The 20,216-nt window shown below is 51.5% G+C and overlaps 6 protein-coding genes across 6 annotated transcripts; 4 read left to right on the top strand and 2 right to left on the bottom strand.

Annotated features, from left to right (window-relative positions):
- Positions 1-2,636: 2,636 nt before the first annotated feature.
- POX_d05849 (uncharacterized protein) lies at positions 2,637-2,927 on the top strand (the record flags this gene model as incomplete). Its single annotated transcript, XM_050114685.1, has 1 exon — positions 2,637-2,927. The coding sequence occupies one exon, from the start codon at positions 2,637-2,639 to the stop codon at positions 2,925-2,927; it is 291 nt and encodes a 96-aa protein (XP_049969636.1).
- POX_d05848 (uncharacterized protein) lies at positions 2,910-8,753 on the bottom strand (the record flags this gene model as incomplete). Its single annotated transcript, XM_050114684.1, has 12 exons — positions 2,910-3,193; positions 3,253-3,709; positions 3,754-5,934; positions 6,084-6,262; positions 6,330-6,500; positions 6,567-6,822; positions 6,879-7,123; positions 7,164-7,613; positions 8,193-8,258; positions 8,316-8,463; positions 8,618-8,632; positions 8,706-8,753. 12 exons carry the CDS (start codon positions 8,751-8,753, stop codon positions 2,910-2,912), a joined length of 4,500 nt encoding a protein of 1,499 aa, XP_049969635.1.
- A 290-nt stretch (positions 8,754-9,043) lies between these two features.
- POX_d05847 (NADH-ubiquinone oxidoreductase 21 kDa subunit) lies at positions 9,044-9,834 on the top strand (the record flags this gene model as incomplete). The annotated part of the gene is made up of 3 exons (XM_050114683.1): positions 9,044-9,273; positions 9,343-9,453; positions 9,525-9,834. 3 exons carry the CDS (start codon positions 9,044-9,046, stop codon positions 9,832-9,834), a joined length of 651 nt encoding a protein of 216 aa, XP_049969634.1.
- Positions 9,835-12,134: 2,300 nt separating this feature from the next.
- POX_d05846 (Deoxyhypusine hydroxylase) lies at positions 12,135-13,215 on the top strand (the record flags this gene model as incomplete). Its single annotated transcript, XM_050114682.1, has 2 exons — positions 12,135-12,625; positions 12,693-13,215. 2 exons carry the CDS (start codon positions 12,135-12,137, stop codon positions 13,213-13,215), a joined length of 1,014 nt encoding a protein of 337 aa, XP_049969633.1.
- Positions 13,216-13,332: 117 nt separating this feature from the next.
- On the bottom strand, positions 13,333-13,842 carry POX_d05845 (DNA-directed RNA polymerase I subunit; the record flags this gene model as incomplete). Its single annotated transcript, XM_050114681.1, has 3 exons — positions 13,333-13,351; positions 13,422-13,653; positions 13,728-13,842. The coding sequence occupies 3 exons, from the start codon at positions 13,840-13,842 to the stop codon at positions 13,333-13,335; spliced, it is 366 nt and encodes a 121-aa protein (XP_049969632.1).
- A 360-nt stretch (positions 13,843-14,202) lies between these two features.
- On the top strand, positions 14,203-19,739 carry POX_d05844 (uncharacterized protein; the record flags this gene model as incomplete). The annotated part of the gene is made up of 4 exons (XM_050114680.1): positions 14,203-14,380; positions 14,456-14,645; positions 14,704-14,840; positions 14,902-19,739. 4 exons carry the CDS (start codon positions 14,203-14,205, stop codon positions 19,737-19,739), a joined length of 5,343 nt encoding a protein of 1,780 aa, XP_049969631.1.
- Between the last annotated feature and the right edge of the window lie 477 nt (positions 19,740-20,216).

Here is a 20,216-nt window from a genome sequence, read left to right as displayed (position 1 = left end):
TTAGCTCAGGGAATAGATCCACTCTAGACGGGCGCGAGTCAAGCATCATCTGACAGGTGCATGAAGCTACTGCACTCATCTGGTCAGACTACTCAGCGCCTCTTCTCAGAGAGGCACTAGTCCCCGTCCCTGCATGACAGTCGTCTAGGGATCCGGAACCACCAGTGGATGAGGGAATAAAAGGGGATGAATCAGCGAGAGGGGCCATGCTTGGAGGGGGGGGAGGATGGATTCTGAGAATGAGAAAGATTGATTATGCCGATAGATGAAAGAGACGTTCCAAAAACCCCGTGATTTGGTGACAGTATTACATATGATAATTTGACGCAGCGAATAGGAAGAGATACGGAATCATTTCTGAAAAGAAATCTTTTTTCTTGTCCACAAGCAATTGCCGAACATATAGATCAGGATCCGGTGGTGAGGAGATACCTTCCATCGTAGCTATACCTTTAGTACTTCAATCTTCCGACGACAAAGTAGAATCAATTGAAGAGCGAATGGTCCCTTCCAAAGGTTTCGTTCCATTAATCCAATGATGGAGTTGAGTCCACCAAATGTCCAAAATGCTTGGCTTGGGATAACCCAACAGTGCCCCAGATGGAGGTGGCATCTCTGTATCTAATGATGTACTCCTACTGCTGATGTTTTGGAGCTTCCACCATCTACCTCACACACCAAACAGATCCTATATCCAACTTCCACCCATGTCTTCTGAAAGTCTCTCCCACGCCTGCAAACCGACCACCCAACCCTCAATGTAAACTCACAACCCTATCAATCCGCCGACGAGATCCATGCTCAAACGGAATCGATCCAACCCTACTGGTTACATCACGTCCTTTCAAAAAAAACCCCCCGAGTCGAACCTGAAATGGCCGTGAGTATCCGCTCCAATAACAAGTTCGAATTCCTATCGCGCTTCAACTCAAAGTGCCCTAAAGAACCCTAGTCACAAAAGCCGCGTGAACGAAATATACCAGAAAGCGAATTCTCCTCCTTTTTTTTCAAAAAAAAAGGAAGAAGAAAAAAGGCCTGTGTTCAATCAAAAGCCATCGACAAATCGAGTCTCTGGCCAATTGTCCCAAGTGAACCTCATCAAGACATCGATTCGCGTAATAAGAACCGGTTGTCGGCCAACCTAACTCGTGATCCCTCTGAGTCTGGAGAACATATGGCCCGCTGTGGACTCTGCGTCTGCCCGTTGTCGGAAACTCCATTCTTGACCTCTTCCCCAGTCTCTATATGGATACCTATCCATCCATTGGCTCGCGAACGGGGTGAAATTCGCCCTGTAAAGTGGACCGGGAGATAAGACTCCCTGTTACGTTAAATGCGGTGGCACGGCAGTCCCATTTGATTCAACAGTAGCTTGTCTATCTCCAGTCTCCACTGCTGCAAGGCTTGTTGATTGTGTCAGACTGGGCAAGGATCTTTTTTTTGTGGTCAATTGCGACTTTTTGCTCGAGTATGTGATGCGGTAGAGGATGTTTGTGTATCTGAGACCTGCGTAGCTCTGCTTTCTTTGACTGAGATATCTAGGGCTAACAGGGTTGATTTACCTAAGCTCCTCAGATTGTCTCTCTCACGTCAGACACGCCAGGATGACCTCTAACTCACTGATGTCGTAGGTCAGCTATCCTAGAGGATCGAGCTTCGCTGCATCGTGCAGTCGACCACGCAGAAAGGTCTGAGCCAACGACAAATCGCTCCCTATGCCAGCTGATGAGTATATCAAAGCTCTTGCCCTTCTACCCAGAGTCATTCCTACATTCTGTTCCTTCGGAGATACAAATTTTCAATTCTAAGGCTTTGCTTCGATATCTACTTTCACAAAGGCTGAATCCCGCAGCTGGTGAGGTGCACGCAACACGGAACAAGGCGCGGTGATTATTGAGAAGAAAAATAAAAACACAGTTGCTCGCAACACGACTTGAGGGAGTGAGTTGATTACCAGTAGCGGTAGGATGAACCGGTAACGTGTGAGGTTTCGAAAAAAGAAAAAAGAAACCCACCACCAACTTTCGTCGCTGTCTGGCGTCTGGTACTGGTCGGGAATGCCACAATTCAAAGGTAGGTACGTATCTCTTCGTCAAAAGTGTTAGAGTAGACTACTAGTACCATACTACGCGGGTTTCTGTCTTCTGTACTAATGTCTGCGGAAGTGCATCAATGCTGGTTGGAATTCTCAGAACCCGCTCAAAACAAACGTGATCATAGCCATGTACAGAAAAAAGAGAGGCACCGGGGTTCTCAATGGAGAAGGAGCAAGCCAAAGACTACAGGACATGCACTGAAGAGGTAGCTAGGTCCTGCGTCAGAATCTGAATATCGCGCCACAGAATGCAGGTAGACTAATCAAGCTTGAACGCGCAGGCAAACGGAGAATACAACTTGAAGCGGATGTTCATTGTGTGTGAGGCTAAGGCAACCTTGGTAGTACCTGCAGCTAGGAGACGAGGGGAAATGGGCCCGAGAGAGAAGCATTGCATTACCAGACGTTCCCTTGTATGGCACAAGGGATGCACCATCAAGCAGAGAGCTCGGCATCGTGGTAAAGAAGTCAAAAGACCAGGCAACTGGTTGAGGCGGAAGAAGTAAAAGGATACATAACGTGAACGGGGGTTGAAGGTGTGATGGTTCTGGTAGAAGACCGAGAAAATGAAGAAGGCTTGGGTCCATTGGATATGCTGAGCCCCTTTGGGTTGGAATCATCATCTTCCCTACTGCGGAGCGCCTGCTGCATAGAATCACCAGGTTCACGCAAGAAAGATACAGTCAAACCCAAGGGAAATCAAGACAAAGATCAGGCGCGAAGAATCTTGGGATACGAGTCCCGCGATCCTTTGGAACCGGAAAATCAAGCAAGCAAGCGGTTCGAAGAGAGCTTCAAATGCATTGGGCCCGATTCAGGAGTTTTTGCGTGAGCGCAAAGGACGTGTAGTTAGGAGCGCGGGCCGGACGGGTTCCGGGGCCCCCATGATGCGGTGCGCGAGGGAGTGGTGAGGTGAAGAGGACGCAGTTCCACCTGCCTGCTGATTGGGAGAACCGGAGGGCTTCTTGGCAGTCGAATTGCTTCCCGACGGCTCCCGTGGCTTGTTTCCTTTCCGAGGCTTGACACCCGAAGTGTTTCGTTGGCGAAAAGAAGGGCCGCCGGCCATTCTCCTGGGCACACTGACGGCTTTGCGGGTATCTGAGCCCGGCAAGAGAATCATAACCTGAATATTGCCCGATGCGTCCTTGTCTCCATACCCGAACCAATAGGGTTCAACACTGTGGACTTGCATCGGCCTAAGAATCTTGGCCCGAAGACGAAGGCTGGAGGTGCAGGAGCGGCCTGCCAGGCATTGGCTGGAGCCATGTTGGGCACTCGAACACTGGGAAGAGAGCCTGGCTCGCGGTCCTCGAAGATCTCCTCCTGCTCTTCAACTTGCTGGACAGCAAGGTGTCCATTGCCGGTGTGCAAATCATGCTCAATATTTGGCAAGGAAACAGACACAGCAGCAGCAAGCAATGGAACGTCCAGGGGCTCCTTTGTTGCCGAAGTGATGGCCAATGCAGACTTTCTATTCATCGGCGTCTTCTTACCGAAGAGTCCATTGATCTTCTCCTGCCACGAGATAGCGCTCGGTGCAGATGGTCCAGGCCTTCGCGGGGGTGCAGCCGCCATGGATGCAAACGTGGGGGGAGCAACGGGCGCGGCCAAAGCCTTGGGCGGCAGTTTGACAACGGCTTTGGTGCAGGAAGATGAACCAAAGGCCTGCCGGCTCCGCCAAAGTACACGGGATGGGTCGAGATATCCTCGGGGGGAGGCGGAGAAGGGCTCCGTTGATCATCATAAACCTCAGTTGCAGGTCGTTTGGGCGCTTCGCTTGCTTGTGGGAAAAATCGAGAGCTGCGTGCAGGAAGGCTGGCAATGGGTCGAGCGTGGCTATCGGAGAACGAGGAGGCATCGGTGGAAGCATCAAGCCCGGTTAGCGGGTTAGGGGGAGGATGACTGTTGTTCTTGTTATTCCTCGCCGCAGGGGCTGCAGTGGCACCGATGACACTTCTCTGTGTTGTCTCATCAGTGCCTCGGATCGGAGTCCAGGATTCCTCAATTTGAGCAAAGATCGGGTTGGGCTTGTTTTTGTTCGCAATAAAGTCTCTGCGGGCTTGCTCCTGCAGGGCCTGCTCTCGCTGTGCAGTGATGACATGGAAGTTGTTCCAAGTCAGGGGACCAGCGGGTCCCGAGTCTTGCTGCCATGGGTGATTGAGTGAAGAAGGCGGGCCTATCGGGCCTGGTCGACCGATGGGACTCAAAGAATCGACAGGAGCATGCCTGGTCTCAGGTGAAGGCAGGGGGGAGATGGAGGTTGACTGCTGCGGACCTGAAAAGACTGGTGGGGGCACAGAGGCTTGATCCAACCCAAGTTGACTCCTCAGAGGAAGCTCGCGTGATGGGAATCCACCCAGGGTCTGGTCAAAGATTCCGTTACCAAGAGTTCTGTCACTACTCAAGAGCTTCCAAGGATTGTTTACCGAAGGAGCATTGGAAACCATGTTGGCGTCACTAGACCAGGGAGCGTGGGAGCTTGGGACGTTAAGGCCACCACGCCAGTGAGGGTTGTGCTCATCAACTTTGGTGTCCGTGGGGAGGGTCTCTTGCGGAGAGGGTTTGATGTTATTCGCAGAGGGTGGCAGCTCACTCTTCAGGTCACGAGGAGAGTGTGGAGCTCGACGCGTGTGGGGGGGAGATGAGACTTTGTCCGTGGTTTTTTCAGCTGCGCGATCTCGCTCGTTTGCCGCAACGAGTTTCTTGACTGAGTCTGGGTGGTGAACTTTCATCATGCCGTATTGTTTGGGCTCACCGCTCGGTTCAGGGACAGGTGGTTTGGGTGGTGAGTGCATAGTGGCAGGGGCTGGTGCCACAGGTGTTTGCGGTTTGCGAGCTTCGGCGCTTTCCTTTCGTTGAGACTTCTCCGGGGGTGGTCCAAGAGCAGCAAGCTTCTTTTTGATTCTCTCCTCTCTTTCGATCCTATCCTTCTCTTCCTGCTCAAGTCTTCGTTGTCTAGCCTGTGCCCTTGCGTCCTTCATAATCCTCTCTTGTAGCACAACGGGGTCTTCTTGAGGTACTTCTGGGGGAATCGGCGCAGTGGGCTGGTGAGGTTCATTAGAAGAAGCCGTACTAGAATTACGACGTCCTTGGCCTGCCCATCCTGGCCCAGCCTGTTGCTGGGGTGGAAGAGGTTCTTTGGAGGGTGCAGTTTCGGGGCCTGACAAAGCTGGGTCGAGGATAACGTTGGTCTGGGAGCCTCGCCGGCCGTCCATGTACCTTGGCGGCGCATCTGTCCGTCCGAATGATGTTCGGCGACCAAATCCTCCACTTCCGCCACTAACATTGGATGATGCGCGACGTCGGTTCCAGCCCATACCATCCTGGTGACTAGATCGATGGGTTTGGAACGCGGCAGAGGGCTCTGCAGGACCACCAGTATCTCCTTGGTTTGGTCTTTGTAGAACCGCAGGTGGACGAGGACCGTGATCCGGGCGCCATGTTCCTCTCCGGTTATCTTGTACTGGCTCATACCGGCCGGATCGAGAATTGTACAACTCCCGGGGAGCCCCTGGCGCAGTCTCTCTCCAAGTACGATTGAAATCGTCAGCGGCTATTTCTTGTGGTGGAAGGAGATTATGGCGCACATCGCCATGGAACGACGAAGGAGGGGGACCAGCGCTTCGAGGCGGCTGAGAGATTTGCGCAGGGGGGTTAATAGGAGACACCCGTTCCACTGGGGGCAAAGGTGCCCATGGCGACTTGGCTGGAGGCGGGGCTGGACTTGTCGAACCGGACGGTGTCTTGTCGGCAGCACCTTTGGACGAGATACTCGCAGCCTTTGCCTGTCTCTCCGCGTTGGCGCCGAGTCTGAGGACAGTGGGATGGGTCGACGAGGACTGAGGGTGTCGGTTTTGGAGCAGCAACCTTCACTGGATCCTTGACAACAGGCTGCTCGGGTGGCGGCGCTGCGTCTTTCGTTTCCTCCGTGTTCGGCTCCACGGTTTGTTCAGCAGGGAGGGGGATGATCTGTGTGCGTGAGGGTGACCTTTGTTCCGTCATTCCATTCGATGGTCTCCGGTGCCCAATCATCCTCGTCGTCATCGATGTCAGCCCATTTAGCCTCTGTCCCTCCGCCGTCTTCTTGAATTCGGGATGTCATATGAATTCCATATTGTTGCTTAAGTTCTTCATCGGTCAAGGTTTTGGGCGGAGGTGGCTGGACAGCTGAACACGCGGAACCATAGATTAGTACTCTATCGACAGAATGTGTAAATAGCGATGAAAGACGTACGTCTGTTTTTGTTCCACACTTGATTTGGGTCAGGTCCTGTCGCGCTCGGCCTCCCACCATTTGCACCTGACTTGGTGAAAGAATCGCGCATGCCGGTAGTGGTCTTCGCGACCAGACGTGGTCGGGAACTCGGTTGAGGGGTACCAAGAGGGGTGGTTGAGGTTGATGGCACTAAGAATTTGTTAGTTGCGCTATTGTTCCTGAGTAGCGGACTGCAGCCAAACAAAGAGAACCAACCTTTTTCCGGCGCCTTGGGTGGCGCAGTTACGCCGGGGGCCTTTGGAAGCGCAAACTTGGCAAACGACACAGGTTTAAAGCTTGTGGGCTTTTTGACAGAGCCAGACCGATTTTGTTGTTTGCCATCTGTCCGGCTGGCGTCTGATTCTGAACCTCCAAGTGAGGCCGTGTCATCCCCGCCGTCGGATCCCGACGCAACTCCATTCAGCTCCAAGGCCCGCGAGGCAATCATTCCGGTACCCTGTTTTGAAATATCCTTGGTTGTGTCAACGGAAACGTTCAGCTTCACTCTCGGAAGTTAGTAGAACCTACCATCGTGGGACCTGAAGCGTTCTTGCCATTACCCGCCTCTTCCGTTTGTGTATTTCGTGAATCTCGCAGCTCGTCACTGTCTCGCAGATTACTCGGTACTGGTGGTTTCGTATTCAATGCAATGTCTCGATGTTCCCCCACGTCCCCTTCAGCAGATCTCTTGTCGTTGATGCTCGCAGGAACGCCGGAAGGCGAAGGCTCGCCGCCCGACAGGGTCTGATCTACCACATCGCGGCCGCTCTGCTCTGCCATAACAATTTTCGATTCTTTTTGCCGAAAGTAAACCATTTGTCAGTCGCCACTGTCCAGCGGAGAGGAGCCAGGAGGGTAGGATGAATGTGTGCGGGGACACCAGGGCGCCCGGAGACTTGCGATCGCATAGGCAAGCAGCGGAGCTGGGAGCGGCGTACCTCGTCAGGGTCCAGGAATCGCCACTTTTGAACTGCTGCTCTTTCGTCTGGTTGTACCCTCGAAGATCGGGATTCCACAACCAGGAAGACAACGTCGGGGCGGCCAACCTCAAGGAGCTTGGGTGAGAATGGACGGATGGAAGGCGCGGCAACGTTCGTCGCTGCGGGATCGAGATGGGCGCACGGGAATTAATGCAACCCTGAAGTGGTCCCTGTTTTAAAGAGAAGTTCGACGAGGGAGAAAATGTCGAGAGAGAGGAGTCGAATGTTGTGTACGTGGTTCGGGCCCGTTGAGATGGTTGTCGGGTTTGAAGCTGAGGGATGGCTGTTTTCGGTTAGCGCCAACCCGAGAAGAGTGTGATGTGTGAGGTGAGTTGCGGGTTGACCCCCCGCCGTAGCTGTTAGCAAGGAGGCCTCAAGTGAGGACAGACCGGTTCGCCTGAGACTCACTGGAAATCTTTATTTTCGGAGATTCACCCCGCAAAACGGTCTGCGTTTGGTACGAGCGAAGTGAAAACCAGAGCTGCCAGTATCAAAGTCGTAATGCTGCGGTGGTGCGACTAAGGCGGAGCGGAGACGGCCCAAGGTACCCGGGTCTTGAAGTTACGTTTGCATGACAGTCAATCCTCTGGGGTTAAATTTCCATATTTACGGTTAAAATCAAACATCTTGCGATATTGAAACAGCCTGGACTTTGATTGTGAAGGCCTCTAAGTACTACACTGCCGAGACAGGACGATGCAATAGAGATATACATCACATTTCTCTCTTCAACTTCCAACCACGTGTAATGCCAGTCTAGTGAGGGTGGTTCTTGTGGTGGCCTTTTTTGGAAAGTCAGTATGAAAAATCGATGAAGCAGTTATTCGGACCCTGTCGACAGGAGCGGGATTGTGGCACTCACGGAGATGGAAGTAGTACTCCATGCTGTAACCCATCAACAAAATACCAGCAATGGCGTGGAGCAAAGCTTGTTATGGTCAGCATGTATGTCACACCTATAGGAAACCGAGTACCAGAGACTTACGAGCCGCGGAGTTCTTGTTGAAGTAGCGAGCCTGGTAGCGGCCGAGGAGACCAGTGGCCTTGGTCTGGGGAGCAGGGCCGCGGGGAAGACCGGCGTAGAAGCTCACAACGCGCTCCATGCGAGCAGCATCCTGAGCAGCTCCAATGGCCTTGGTGTAAGATGTTAGTGAAAAGGTTGAACAAGGTAGGAAACGAGTGGCTCTGGTGTTGCCGTAGGTTACGGAGAGATGTCGGGAAGAAACGGGTGTCGAAGTAATATGGGGAGAGCAATGAACGCGTGCGGAAAGGTCGTCGAGAACTCACATTAGGAGAAGCGATCTAGTAGAAGAGACATCAGTATTTGCTGATGCATGCTTAGGCCTCTCACATGGCGATTCGGGGAGAGTCATACCTTGGGGGGAATCAGGGTCGAGAGACCACGGCGGGCGATGTAGCTCATCTTGGCTGGACTATTCATGCGTCAGTAATTAGTCGCAATAACGAAATTCCACGACGATCAATGCGCCAACGGGGCCAACAAACACGAACCTGTCTTTTGCGGCGCAAATAAACCAGAAGCGACTTGCTGTGTAGAGGGAAGAGTCTCTTCAGAGAGGAAGCGGGTGGTCGGATGAGTTCGATGCGCTAAACCCAATTCGGGTGTGCCGTGACCTGCACTCTGCGATTAACCTCCTCACACCAGCCCGCCTCTGCTTTAGCCACTACCACACACGTCACTTGCCTATCAACATGTCGCTTTTTCGAATCGGAGGTGCTGCTGGCCTTCGTGCGACTCGAGTGTTCGCCCCTGTCAATGCCCGCTTTGTCTCCAGCGTGGCCAAGGGCGAGGTGAGCACCAGCCCTTCTGATGCTCCCGACGCGCCCAACAAGGACAGCACTCTGGTCAGCAAGCAGACTCCAGCAGAGGCCATGACCCGTCATCAGCCTGACTATGAGGCCACTATCGACCATGCCACCTCGTATGAGTTCCGACTCTCTCAATCGACTTGAATCGCCCTACTAACCTAGTTTCCATCTTCGCATTCTAGCCTTTTCTCGCCAGTCCCCAAGCGTGTGATGGACGGCAGTGAGCCTGGTCCTGTACTGCCCGCTGCGGTTCTTTCCGGCGCTCCTACCGACCTTCAGGCGCGCACTGTCAGGTACATGAGATACTCGATGCTTGCTGCACAATTCGCGAAACCCTGATGCGCTAACGACCTGATTCATGCAGAATCTACCGCCCCACGAAGCCTGCTACCCAGTCCGGTACCTGGCACGCACACCACTGGCGTATGGATTGGGATATCTTGCAGAAGGGACACCGTTGGGAGAACCCTCTCATGGGCTGGCAGTCCTCTGCGGATGGCATGCAGGGAACCAACCTCACCTTCAAATCCAAAGAGGATGCCATTGCCTTTGCCCAAAAGCAGGGCTACGAATACTTCGTTCAGGAGCCGAACGAGCGCCGTTTTGTTCCCAAGGCCTATGCCAACAACTTCCTTCACGAGCCGAAGAAGCTCAAGCACATCAAGACCAAATGATCCTGCTACTTCCCTATATCATGTAAATATCCTCTGTTCATCTTTTCTTTTTCACGCCTTTCTTGAAACAAAATCAGGTTGCTGGATTCTCTTCTCCCTTGAAAGTTTTCGGTCCCCAAAAAAGCAAATACGAACCCATAGTATGTACTTTGTACGGCTGGCAACATGACGGAACTGGGCTTCCTTTGAGTGGTGTAGCAGAGGTGACGGGTTCCGGGGTTGCGGAGTAGCCTCTCTATCCTTGGGCACATTATCGACTACTTGAACCAGCAACTACCTGGATGATCTCCGGTCGAATGTCCCATCTCTCATCGATCTGTCCGATGGGCGTATTGATCATTTACCAAGATAGTCATCCATGAATTTTCACCTCTGCGCATCAATTGATGTACTTTTGGAATTGCATGAATTCAATATGAAAGGTCCTCTAAATGCTGATCTTTATGCTCAAAGACAGGTACTTAGGAGAGCGTGTAGTTGATTAACAATTAGGCTATACTGTCCGTATCTGTCCTCCTGGCTCGGATTCTGAACATTGCTCGTATGTTCGTCTCGCTTTGTTCGTAACATGTGACACTGGTCATGCTTCTCTTGGTGTTAGCATTCAACGTCGTTGCTTTCGGACGAGCAGTGAAGGGTCATGATCGCGACGTCAAGGTGCTTTCCAGCTGATTGAATCCGGACCTGGGCTAATGCAGTACTAATATGAATACGTCGGTAGGCCCCGTGCCTGTATCTTTTAGTCACCACTGTCGATCGCTCTGCATTATTAGTTGATCCATTCAAGCATCCTCGAAGGTTGTCAGCTGTCCTGAGACCAGTCAGCGCTTCGCCAAGTTACTGTGCGGCTGAGAATCATTCAGTACATGAAAATAGATGTTCCTTCTATTGAACTTCTATCAAAGCGCTCCTGGCATAGAAATCCGGGAACCGATGCTAAAACCATGGCAAAGATCGAACGCCTACACACATTCTGTTTAACTTGTGGTTTCACATGCCCCAAGTGGCCGAGTCTGCGGGAACGTCCGCAGTGGCCCGGTCTGGAACCCAACGGGAGCGGGAGGCGCATCACCGCCAGTCGTTCGTACGTTAGAGTTACTCCCCGCAGCGAATGGCATAAGTATACCGAAAGTACCTGCTGACTCGTAGTCTTTACTAGTAGTCTTCCTGATCGAAGGAGTCATTTCGTTGAAGAGGTACCTCTAGTTCATGGTTTTCAAAATTGATACATAGAGGGGCACACACTTGTCCCTCGGCAATCCACAAATTCGAAATTTCCAGGTGACAATGTCTTGAGGAGTATGGAATCACAGGCATACATAAAAGAGACATGACAACCTGAGCCAAGGTATATTGAAACCTAAGATGAACCTAGAGAAGCAAATGATCTGTTAAGAGGCTGTGGGAGGGCATAACACCACTGCAGGTGAAGGCACGGACATCATTTTTGTACCTGCCGACATAAAGAAATCCAAGGATGGCAAGGATGTTGATTGAAGCCTCCTTGAGATTGGGCAAGGCATTGCTGAGACGCTGAACTTAAATGGATGTTCCAGAGGAAGATCAAAGAGGACCATCCATTTAACCATCCGCCTCATTCTGATTGATGGACAGGGGTGGAATCTAAACTGAGCAGGCACCTACTCTACATATATGTGTTCGACATAGTAGGTAGACACAGGGCTATAGGTGACGAATGACACCTGTACTCGTCGATGAAATGAACATCCTAGCGGCTCCCGTCGGCGCTGCGACATATCCAGAGTTAATGTTATGGTTACTTTCACTATCTTTGATCCCTGGAGAACGAATAACGCCATATTCATAGATTTGATTGCATCCGAAGTCCATAAAGTAGTATGTCTTTATCTTTGGCCGGGCGGGTTCCACCGTACAGCCCGAAGAAGTAGGTTGGATGGATGTAGGGACAAACTGCGTTGATCTTGAGGAAATTTGCGGCACTGCATCGACCTCTCATAAGCTTTCTCCAAAAATGCATCAAATCTAGTCCTCCCTCGGTCTTGCCTCAAGCGCAGTGATTTAAGTCGTCTCTTGTTAACAATAGCTCCCAAAGTTGCCAGATGAGTCGAGTCACGGGATTAATCGATTGGCGATCGAACCTGTGCGGTCAAGCCAGACCCGAGTGGGCGTAGGCCGCCCCGCCACCCCACCCTCCAATTGCGATAAGATGGTCTGAGAAAAAAAAATGTAATGCACGTCTCGATTGCTTGTCCCGCATTTAAGCAACCAAACAACCTTCAATTCCCCCACCATTAATCGACGTCTGTCATTCTTTCGGGATGTCTCCTTCCGCTACTGTCGAGTCCACTGGGGCTGATGAGACTGTCCTCGCCCTGCGCAAGGTGCTGACCAACGAGTCCGAGCCTCTCGCTCGCCGCTTCCGTGCCCTCTTCTCGCTGAAGCATCTGGCCTGCCTGGACCCTGCCACCGAACAAACTCTCCCTGCTATTCAAGCAATCGCCGCCGCATTTGGATCCAACTCTGCTCTTCTTAAGCATGAGCTTGCCTACTGTCTGGGCCAGACCCGCAACCGTGATTCCGTGCCCTATCTGCAGCAGGTTGTCAAAGATGTCGAGGAGGATTCCATGTGTCGCCACGAGGCTGCTGAGGCTCTGGGTGCGCTGGGATATGCTGAGAGTCTAGAGATCTTGAAGAGACTGCGCGATGACGAAAATGAAGTTGATATTGTACGGGAGACATGCGATATTGCTGTCGATCGGATTGTGTGGGAGAACTCCGAGCAGAGGAAGGCTGAGAAGTTAAAGCCTAGGTGTGTTCATTCACTGGAAACCTCGACAGGGATTGTTGGGCAAGCTAACAGAATGAATTTTGTACAGCGATTTCACATCCATCGACCCAGCTCCACCAATGCCGCTGAAGGCCAGCGAGCCCTCTATTCCCGATCTGGAGCAGACCCTGCTTGACACCAAGCTTCCTCTTTTCCAAAGATATCGCGCTATGTTCGGCTTGCGCGATCTTGCGTCCCCTCCTGATCTTCCTACGGCGGTGGATGCTGTGAAGTCACTCGCAAAGGGGTTGAAAGATCCATCTGCTCTCTTCCGCCATGAGGTTGCCTTCGTGTTTGGCCAGCTCTGCCATCCCGCCTCAGTCCCGTATCTCACAGAGTGTCTTGGCGACCTGAAGGAGGTTGGAATGGTCCGCCACGAGGCGGCTGAGGCTCTTGGCAGCCTTGGTGATGAGGAGGGTGTTGAGGACACATTGAGGGGTTTCCTCAATGATCCTGAACAGGTTGTGCGGGACAGCGTCATCGTCGCCCTCGATATGGCGGAATTCGAAAAGAACGGTGAGATGGAATATGCGCTCATCCCCGATAGGGCAGCCGCGGCCGCCTCGGCGTGATGCATGTCAAATATGAAGGAAATGTCGTAACGTCGTTATTTTGATGCTCTTTATCCCACATGTTATACAGCCAGTACATAGAACAATCCCCCTTCTACCCACAACGATCAATGTTTCCTAATTGTTCGAGGTTTCCCTGATTTCGATTATTAGCATCCCGGTTAAGGTAATTCAAAGTTTGCAGTTTTTTCTTGGCGAAGGCATACTTATAACCGCACACACAGCGGTAGAACACGGTACTACCCTCATCCGCACTACGAAGCTGAACGGTGGTGAAGAACATCTCTGTCCTCCCGCATTTGCCGCACAGGTGGTTGGTAACTGCCTCGGTCTTGCGATCTTCTGCCGATAACGTTTGAACCGCAGAGCGCTTAGATCTCAGAGCCGAAGGGAATGCAGAGGGCTTAGACTCGGAAACGATGGTTTGTGGAATAATATCTGACAGAATTTTAGTGTTCCTAGCCCCTTGAAGTTCGCGTGCCTTTTGCTCAGTCTCCGTTGCCATCACTTACCCTTGTTCCGCGCTCCACAAACGGTGCAATGCAGGATCGCATTCTCGTCTCCGGTAGATTCACGCAGCAGATTACCACAATCTGTGCAAAAAATAAGAGAGCCAATCGCTGACATTATGGGAATGAGAAGGATGCGATTGTAGCGTTTGCTGCACGGGAAGATTGATAGTAAGTCTAGATTTTGAAGGAAGGTAGAGGATGCGGCATTGGACTTTTTTTTGATCGCACGGACCAGGCCGATACCACATCAGGCGGGAATCCACGGCAGTATTGTAGCCTGATACAATGACAGACAAGTGAATGATGATCAAGAGCTCACTCTAAGCTGACCGGTGCTTTGTGGATCAGATTGTGCCGGCAAATAATGGTGGAGAGCGTACCATTGATGCTCAAAGTCACTGTCATGACTCCGCTGTCGGCAGGTCCCCCTCTGTCTGATTAGCGCCTTCCTTCTCTGATTTCGCAATCGCCAAACATGGACAATCATGGACGCCCAGGGGTGCAGGTGGTCATTAATGGCCATCCTCACATGCAGCAGGCGCCTGAATCGGCGATGGGACCCTCATATACGCATACACAAGGATTTCGGCCGTTGTCAGTGGACGAGGCGCTCCAGTACTCGTCCATGTCTAGCGCTCCTATTTTTGGCCTCGGTCTGATCAACCCCATGGTGAACTTCAAATCCGGAACCTCATCGCAGCTTACTGACGGTTTCGTATGATCTTCAGATTGTGTCATTCGTCCCGACGTTGGTAGACCGTCTAATACCACCTCAATCAATCATGTGCTTCAAGCTGGCCGAGTGACCCTGAGTGAGCTCGATGCGGAGATAGAAACCGGCTTGGACGAGTCTAGTCGATTAGAAACATCCCGTGAATATCTTCAGCAGTTACTGGATGGGGATCAGTTGACAGAGTTGTAAGGCCATGTTTGTTTGCTATTCCATGCCCGTTTCTGACTATGTCTCTCATTCTAGCAATTTCAAGGTCCCACCGTCCTATGCCCTCAATCCCAAGTCACAGCCGACCACTTCGAACGGTTCAACGTCCTATCACAGCCCGCTGGGTGCCTTTGCACGAATGATACTTGAGTCAACTGATATTGCGTTTAGATGTAAGCGCTCAGTTGGATTGAAGCATCAGTTACCATTTCAAGCTTATACTCACCAACACAGATCCTCAAGCAGTTATCCCCCCGGCCAGATCTGAGACGGTCGAGGTATTCCCCAACCCTGCAACATCGTGGAACAGCCACGCGTACCTGGCGAACAACACAGATTCACCTTCCCATGAGAAGCATCGACAAAATTCGAGTCAGGTGTCCGTGGTCATCCCAATGAAGCCCAAACCAACCAGGCCCTCCAAGTCCAAAGTCAATCATCACGACGATGTAACCGCAAGGCGATTGAGAGATCAGAAAGCGGAAGCTGACGATGCTCTGCTCAAGTTACAAGATGTTCTACATGAAGTTTTCGAGGCTGAGGATCAGATTGAACCGGACCAATCCATTGCTCCTACTGCAGACAAGCCGAGCCCGGTTTTTGTCAATTTCAGATCGCTAGAAGTGCATGGTCCAGTGCTATCGTCTGACTCACACAACCGCCTGCAAAAAGCTATTCGCAAAGTGTCCGGATTTGATCGGCTTCATGATATTCCCTCTGACTATCTGAAAAGGATTCAAAAACTATGCGAAAGGCCCATCACTGCCGCCCAGTCTACCCAAATAATTCTACAAGATCCTTCGAATGAATCCGAGGTCCAGGAATGGTTATGCAAGGTTGAAGATGTGCTGAACGCATTGCTGGCCATCGGTACGCTGCTTCAGACAATGTCAGGGCGTCAAACAGAGCGAGAGCTTTGTCCTGAGGATCTGATTGAGGCCATACCACCTGTTGTTGAGCAACTCTTCGACCATTGCATCATCCCGGCAGTGGAAGCGCGCCCAGGCGGCAAAGACGCAGAGCAATTCAAATTCTTCTCAGCTCAGCGACGCATAATCGCAAGCCTCATTCATCAAAGCAAGAAAGTATTGACCCTGTTTGCGGACTTCCTGTCCCGCGTTGAAGTACCTGAAACATCCATCAACTCTGCCCTTTTCTTTGCCGCCAAGTTGATATTTGTCGAGAATGCGCATAATGAGAAAGATTCCGCCGTTGGATCTTCAAAATTTGAGCCTGCGAGGCGCGGGGCCATGGACGTGCTCGCCAAGATCTTTTCTCGATACCCTGCTCAGCGATCATACATCCTAGATCAAATTCTTGGGTCGCTAGAAAAACTTCCGTCTACGCGCCAAAGTGCCAGGCAGTTCAAAATAGCGGATGGAAAAAACATTCAACTGTTGACAGCTTTGGTTCTTCAACTTGTGCAGACAACTGCACTTGAGACGCCAACGCGATCCAACAGCAAGCGCCGGCTACAAGCCTCAACAGGGGATGACGAGGACGAGTTAATGGATGATGGGACCAACGAAGAGGATTTAGTCCACGACGACGATAATGACCCCGGCGTGAATTTGGAGCGATTAGCGGTTAGGGTGAATAGACTCTATGACAATGCGATCCGCAGCGCCCAATACATTGTCACGTTCATTGTCCAGCGGGCTATGAATGCAACAAAGAGTGGCGATCAGCCTTTTCGAAATATTCTTGATCTTTTTACCGAAGACCTTATCAATGTGCTAGGTTCCACTGACTGGCCAGCATCCGAACTCCTCCTTCGAATTATGGCCTCACATATGGTTGGCATCGCGGACCTCGACAAAAGCTCCGCTCAGGCAAAGAGCATGGCTCTTGAGCTCCTCGGGTGGATGGGATCAGCGATTTCTGATCTAATTGCGAACGCTCAGCATATGCTTCCGGCTTTGGAGGATAATGATTCCAACGACTCCCTCAAGCAGCAATTTGACGACTTCACTTCTCGCGCGCTCCATCCGCAGGACCTGGTTGCCACTGATGGCCCCTACAGAATGGCATTGGAGTATCTGCTCCAAGATAAGAGTTCCGACAATTCCCAGCTGACTAGCACACGAGGGTTCTACATGGCCGCGTGGGCAAAGGTGGTTTGCAATCTCTATTACAATTCCGAGGACAAGACGGATGTTCCAGAGGATAGCACCACAAGCGAACTTATTGATCTCCTGTCACGGGCCTTTTCCGACCCGCGATACCTGGAAACACACCGGAAGTTCAATTCAATCTCCAGTGCCAGCGGGAGATTCGCATACATCTTGACTGTTCTGAATTCGGGCTTTGGAAAGGCGTTCGACACGATTCTCAAGGTCCTCCTCAATTCCATCGCAAGCGACCAAGCTAAGGTCCGCAGCAGGAGTCTAAAGAGTGTCATTGAAATGCTTGAGAAGGATCCAAATTTGCTTGACCGTGATGCGTCGGTCATGCGTCTGATTCTTCGCTGCACCACAGACGCTTCTCCTATGGTCCGTGATTCTGCACTCTCCTTGATCGCCAAATGTATTGGTCTTCGACCAAAACTCGAGGAGCAAGGATGTCGGAGTATTCTCGCTTGCGCTGGTGATGCCACTGCCGGTGTCCGTAAGCGCTGTATTGGCCTACTGAGGGACCTTTATCAGAAGACATCCCGCCAGGAGCTCAAGTTAGCTATCCTGGATAGTTTTCTGCAGCGGACTGGTGATCACGAGGAAAGTGTAGCGGTTTTGGCTCGTCAAACCTTTGAAGAAATTTGGCTTGTCCCTTTCCATGACTCAATCGATTCTGTTCCCGATGGACCGAAGCTCAAAATGGCGCTTGGAGAGCAGGTCGCATTGATTATCAGCTTGGTCGAACGCAGCGAAACCGCCCTCGAGTCTCTCGGTACCTGTGTCAGCGCCGTGCTCTCAAGCAAATCTAAATCATCAAGCCTGAATTTCAAAGTGTGTAAATCAATGGTTTCCACGATGTTTCAGAGACTCGTGGAGGACGCGGATGCATCCCAGGCATTCAAGCAAGCTTTGCTCCAAACTATTACCGTCTTCGCCAAGGCCAACGCCAAGCTTTTCAGCCCTGATCAACTGGAAGCCTTGCATCCATACATTGGCAACCTAGCCAATGCAGACGACCTTTTCCTATTCCGCTCAGTTGTTGTGATCTATCGATGCGTCCTTCCGTACCTGTCTTCCGCCCACAACAAATTGCTCAAAGATGTGCAAAACGATCTTTTTAAGAGCGTGGCGAAGCTGGGACGCCCCGAGCTAAACGAGGTCATGGCTTGCCTTTGGACAATAAATGGAGTCCTTCAAAATACCGACCGACTTGTCAAACTGACTCTATCCGTTCTAAAGCCTTTACAGCAGTACAGAACCGTTGATATGTCCTCTTCGGCTAATACAAAGGTACTGGCCCGCGCGAAAAGCTACATCAGGATTGCAGGCTGCGTTGGGCGGCACTGTGATCTTGAGAAGTATATCGCACATTTCAGGAATGCTTTTCCAACGTGGAGCAGTGGCCCCGGTGGGTCTGTGGCATCACTGATGGTCGACTGCATTCTTCCATTCACTGATTCCACCCAACCTACCGAACTTCGTGTGACAGCTCTCGAAAGCGTTGGTGCCATCTGTCAATCATGGCCCGCTCAGTTCGGTCGTGAGCCTACCAGGAGAACTTTTTCCCAGGTCTTCAGCGAAGGTGCTCCGGGGTTGCAACACATTGTGCTTCGATCATTCGCAGACTTCTTCTTCATTCACGAGGGTAGATCTGAAAAGGGAGTGGTACCCACTGCGGAAGCCGTTGCTCAGGAAGAGTCCACTCGACTTGGGGGCTCGCTGAAAGCAAGCGACAATGACGGTGCTGCTGCGTTGATTGCACAGCACTTCTTGAAAAATATGCTCCAGGTCGCACAGTCACGACAGGATACCTACGCCTTGACTGCGATCGAACTAATCGCCAGTATCAATCGCCAGGGGCTGGTGCATCCGAAGGAGTGCGCGGGTGTTTTGGTGTCCCTTGAGACATCAACAGACTCTAAAATAGCCAAAGTGGCTTTCGATACGCACAAGATGATCCACCAGCAGTTCGAGTCCATGTTTGAAAGAGAGTATATGCGAGCTGTCCAAGAAGCGTTCTACTACCAGCGCGATGTGGTAGGCGATTCCAACGGCGCAACTACCCGGCCTTATCTCGCGAAGCTCGCCCCTCTTTTTGAAATTGTCAAGATCAGCAACAGTCGGTACCAGAAGAAGTTTCTCGCGAACCTCTGCTCCAAGGCTGACTTTGAGTTGAAAAAGCTCGATGCGTCTGGCGATCCACCAGAGCATCTCCTGATGGCTCGTTTTATTGCCCAAAATCTCGCTTTTTTCGACTACGCTCAGCTGGCGGAGCTCCTCCCAACTATTGGCTGTCTTGAGCAAATTGTGTCATCTACCGGCACTGTCGTTGCACATGCGATCGAGACTGACCTGTTCCCTACTCCAGTTGGCCCGCCAGTCCTCAACCCTTCCACGGAGACTGCTGGCATTAGCCGCGACGTGACGATGTCAATCCCTGCCAACGCTCAGAATCCTGTTGATCCGCATACTCTCCGATTGTTGGCGACTGCGGCCGCCTCGCTTTCAATGCTTTGGGAAGCACGGACTCACCTGCGTCGGTTGTATGGACTGAATTCTCACCAGAAAGACAAGGATGGGAAGTCGAAGCAAAGTGCGAAGGAATTGAACAAAACAGCCACAAGGATCAATGGCGTGACTGGCGAAAAATTTTGGGAGGCTATTGTGAGGAACATGGCCTCCCTTAATAACACTGAAGCCATGCTCAACAAATGCCGCGAATTCTCGACTCTTCTTGCCATCGACGAAGAATTCAAAGTTGACCGGGAGAATGGTGGAGAGAGCGACACCTATGACGGCCTGGGGGACGTTGACGACGCACCTGGAGTGCTCGGCTCTCGGCCTATGAAGCGTAAAAGTTCCATGTCGAGCAATGGGCTCAACAAACGACCCAAGGCTCGCAACAGTTCTGTTGGCAGGAGACCTTCAACTTTCGAATCTGAGGACGAGCTTGATTGAAGTCAAGACCGTCTGCCTGTGTTCGAGTTCTCTGCGAGTTTATTGTGAGATGACATGTTTCTCTAGTCTTTTGAATTGCATTTCAGGCGCTGAATGGTGTTTATCAAAGGATTTTGGCTGAAAGGGAAAAGCAACGGGCTTTCTGGACCTATACCATTACCACCAATGGCTGAGCGCATCTCCTGTTTATTTCTGCATTATTCCATGGCTCAGGCTATGCCACCGCCAGCGCCGAGGCGGCTGCGTAGGAGCGGCGGTAGTCCATCAATCTAGCGCAGCAATCACAGTGAAACTTTTTAAATGTAAAAATTAGTAAGGATGACAGTGATAATTGTAATGATTGGCATCTGCCCACTCTCTACGCGGACGGTTTATGCTCAGAACTCGTGAGAATTGACGGCTCCGTGATTTTGTGAGCTCACCTAGGTTCCAATGATCCGCTTTGAGAACCCTGCTCCAGGCATCAGAAACACGTCA

The sequence above is a fragment of the Penicillium oxalicum genome, chromosome IV (genome assembly GCF_001723175.1).
Source record: "Penicillium oxalicum strain HP7-1 chromosome IV, whole genome shotgun sequence".
In the NCBI taxonomy this organism is placed as follows: domain Eukaryota; kingdom Fungi; phylum Ascomycota; class Eurotiomycetes; order Eurotiales; family Aspergillaceae; genus Penicillium; species Penicillium oxalicum.
The sequence above is the reverse complement of the archived record's forward strand: the minus strand, read 5'-3'. Positions and strand labels throughout refer to the sequence as shown.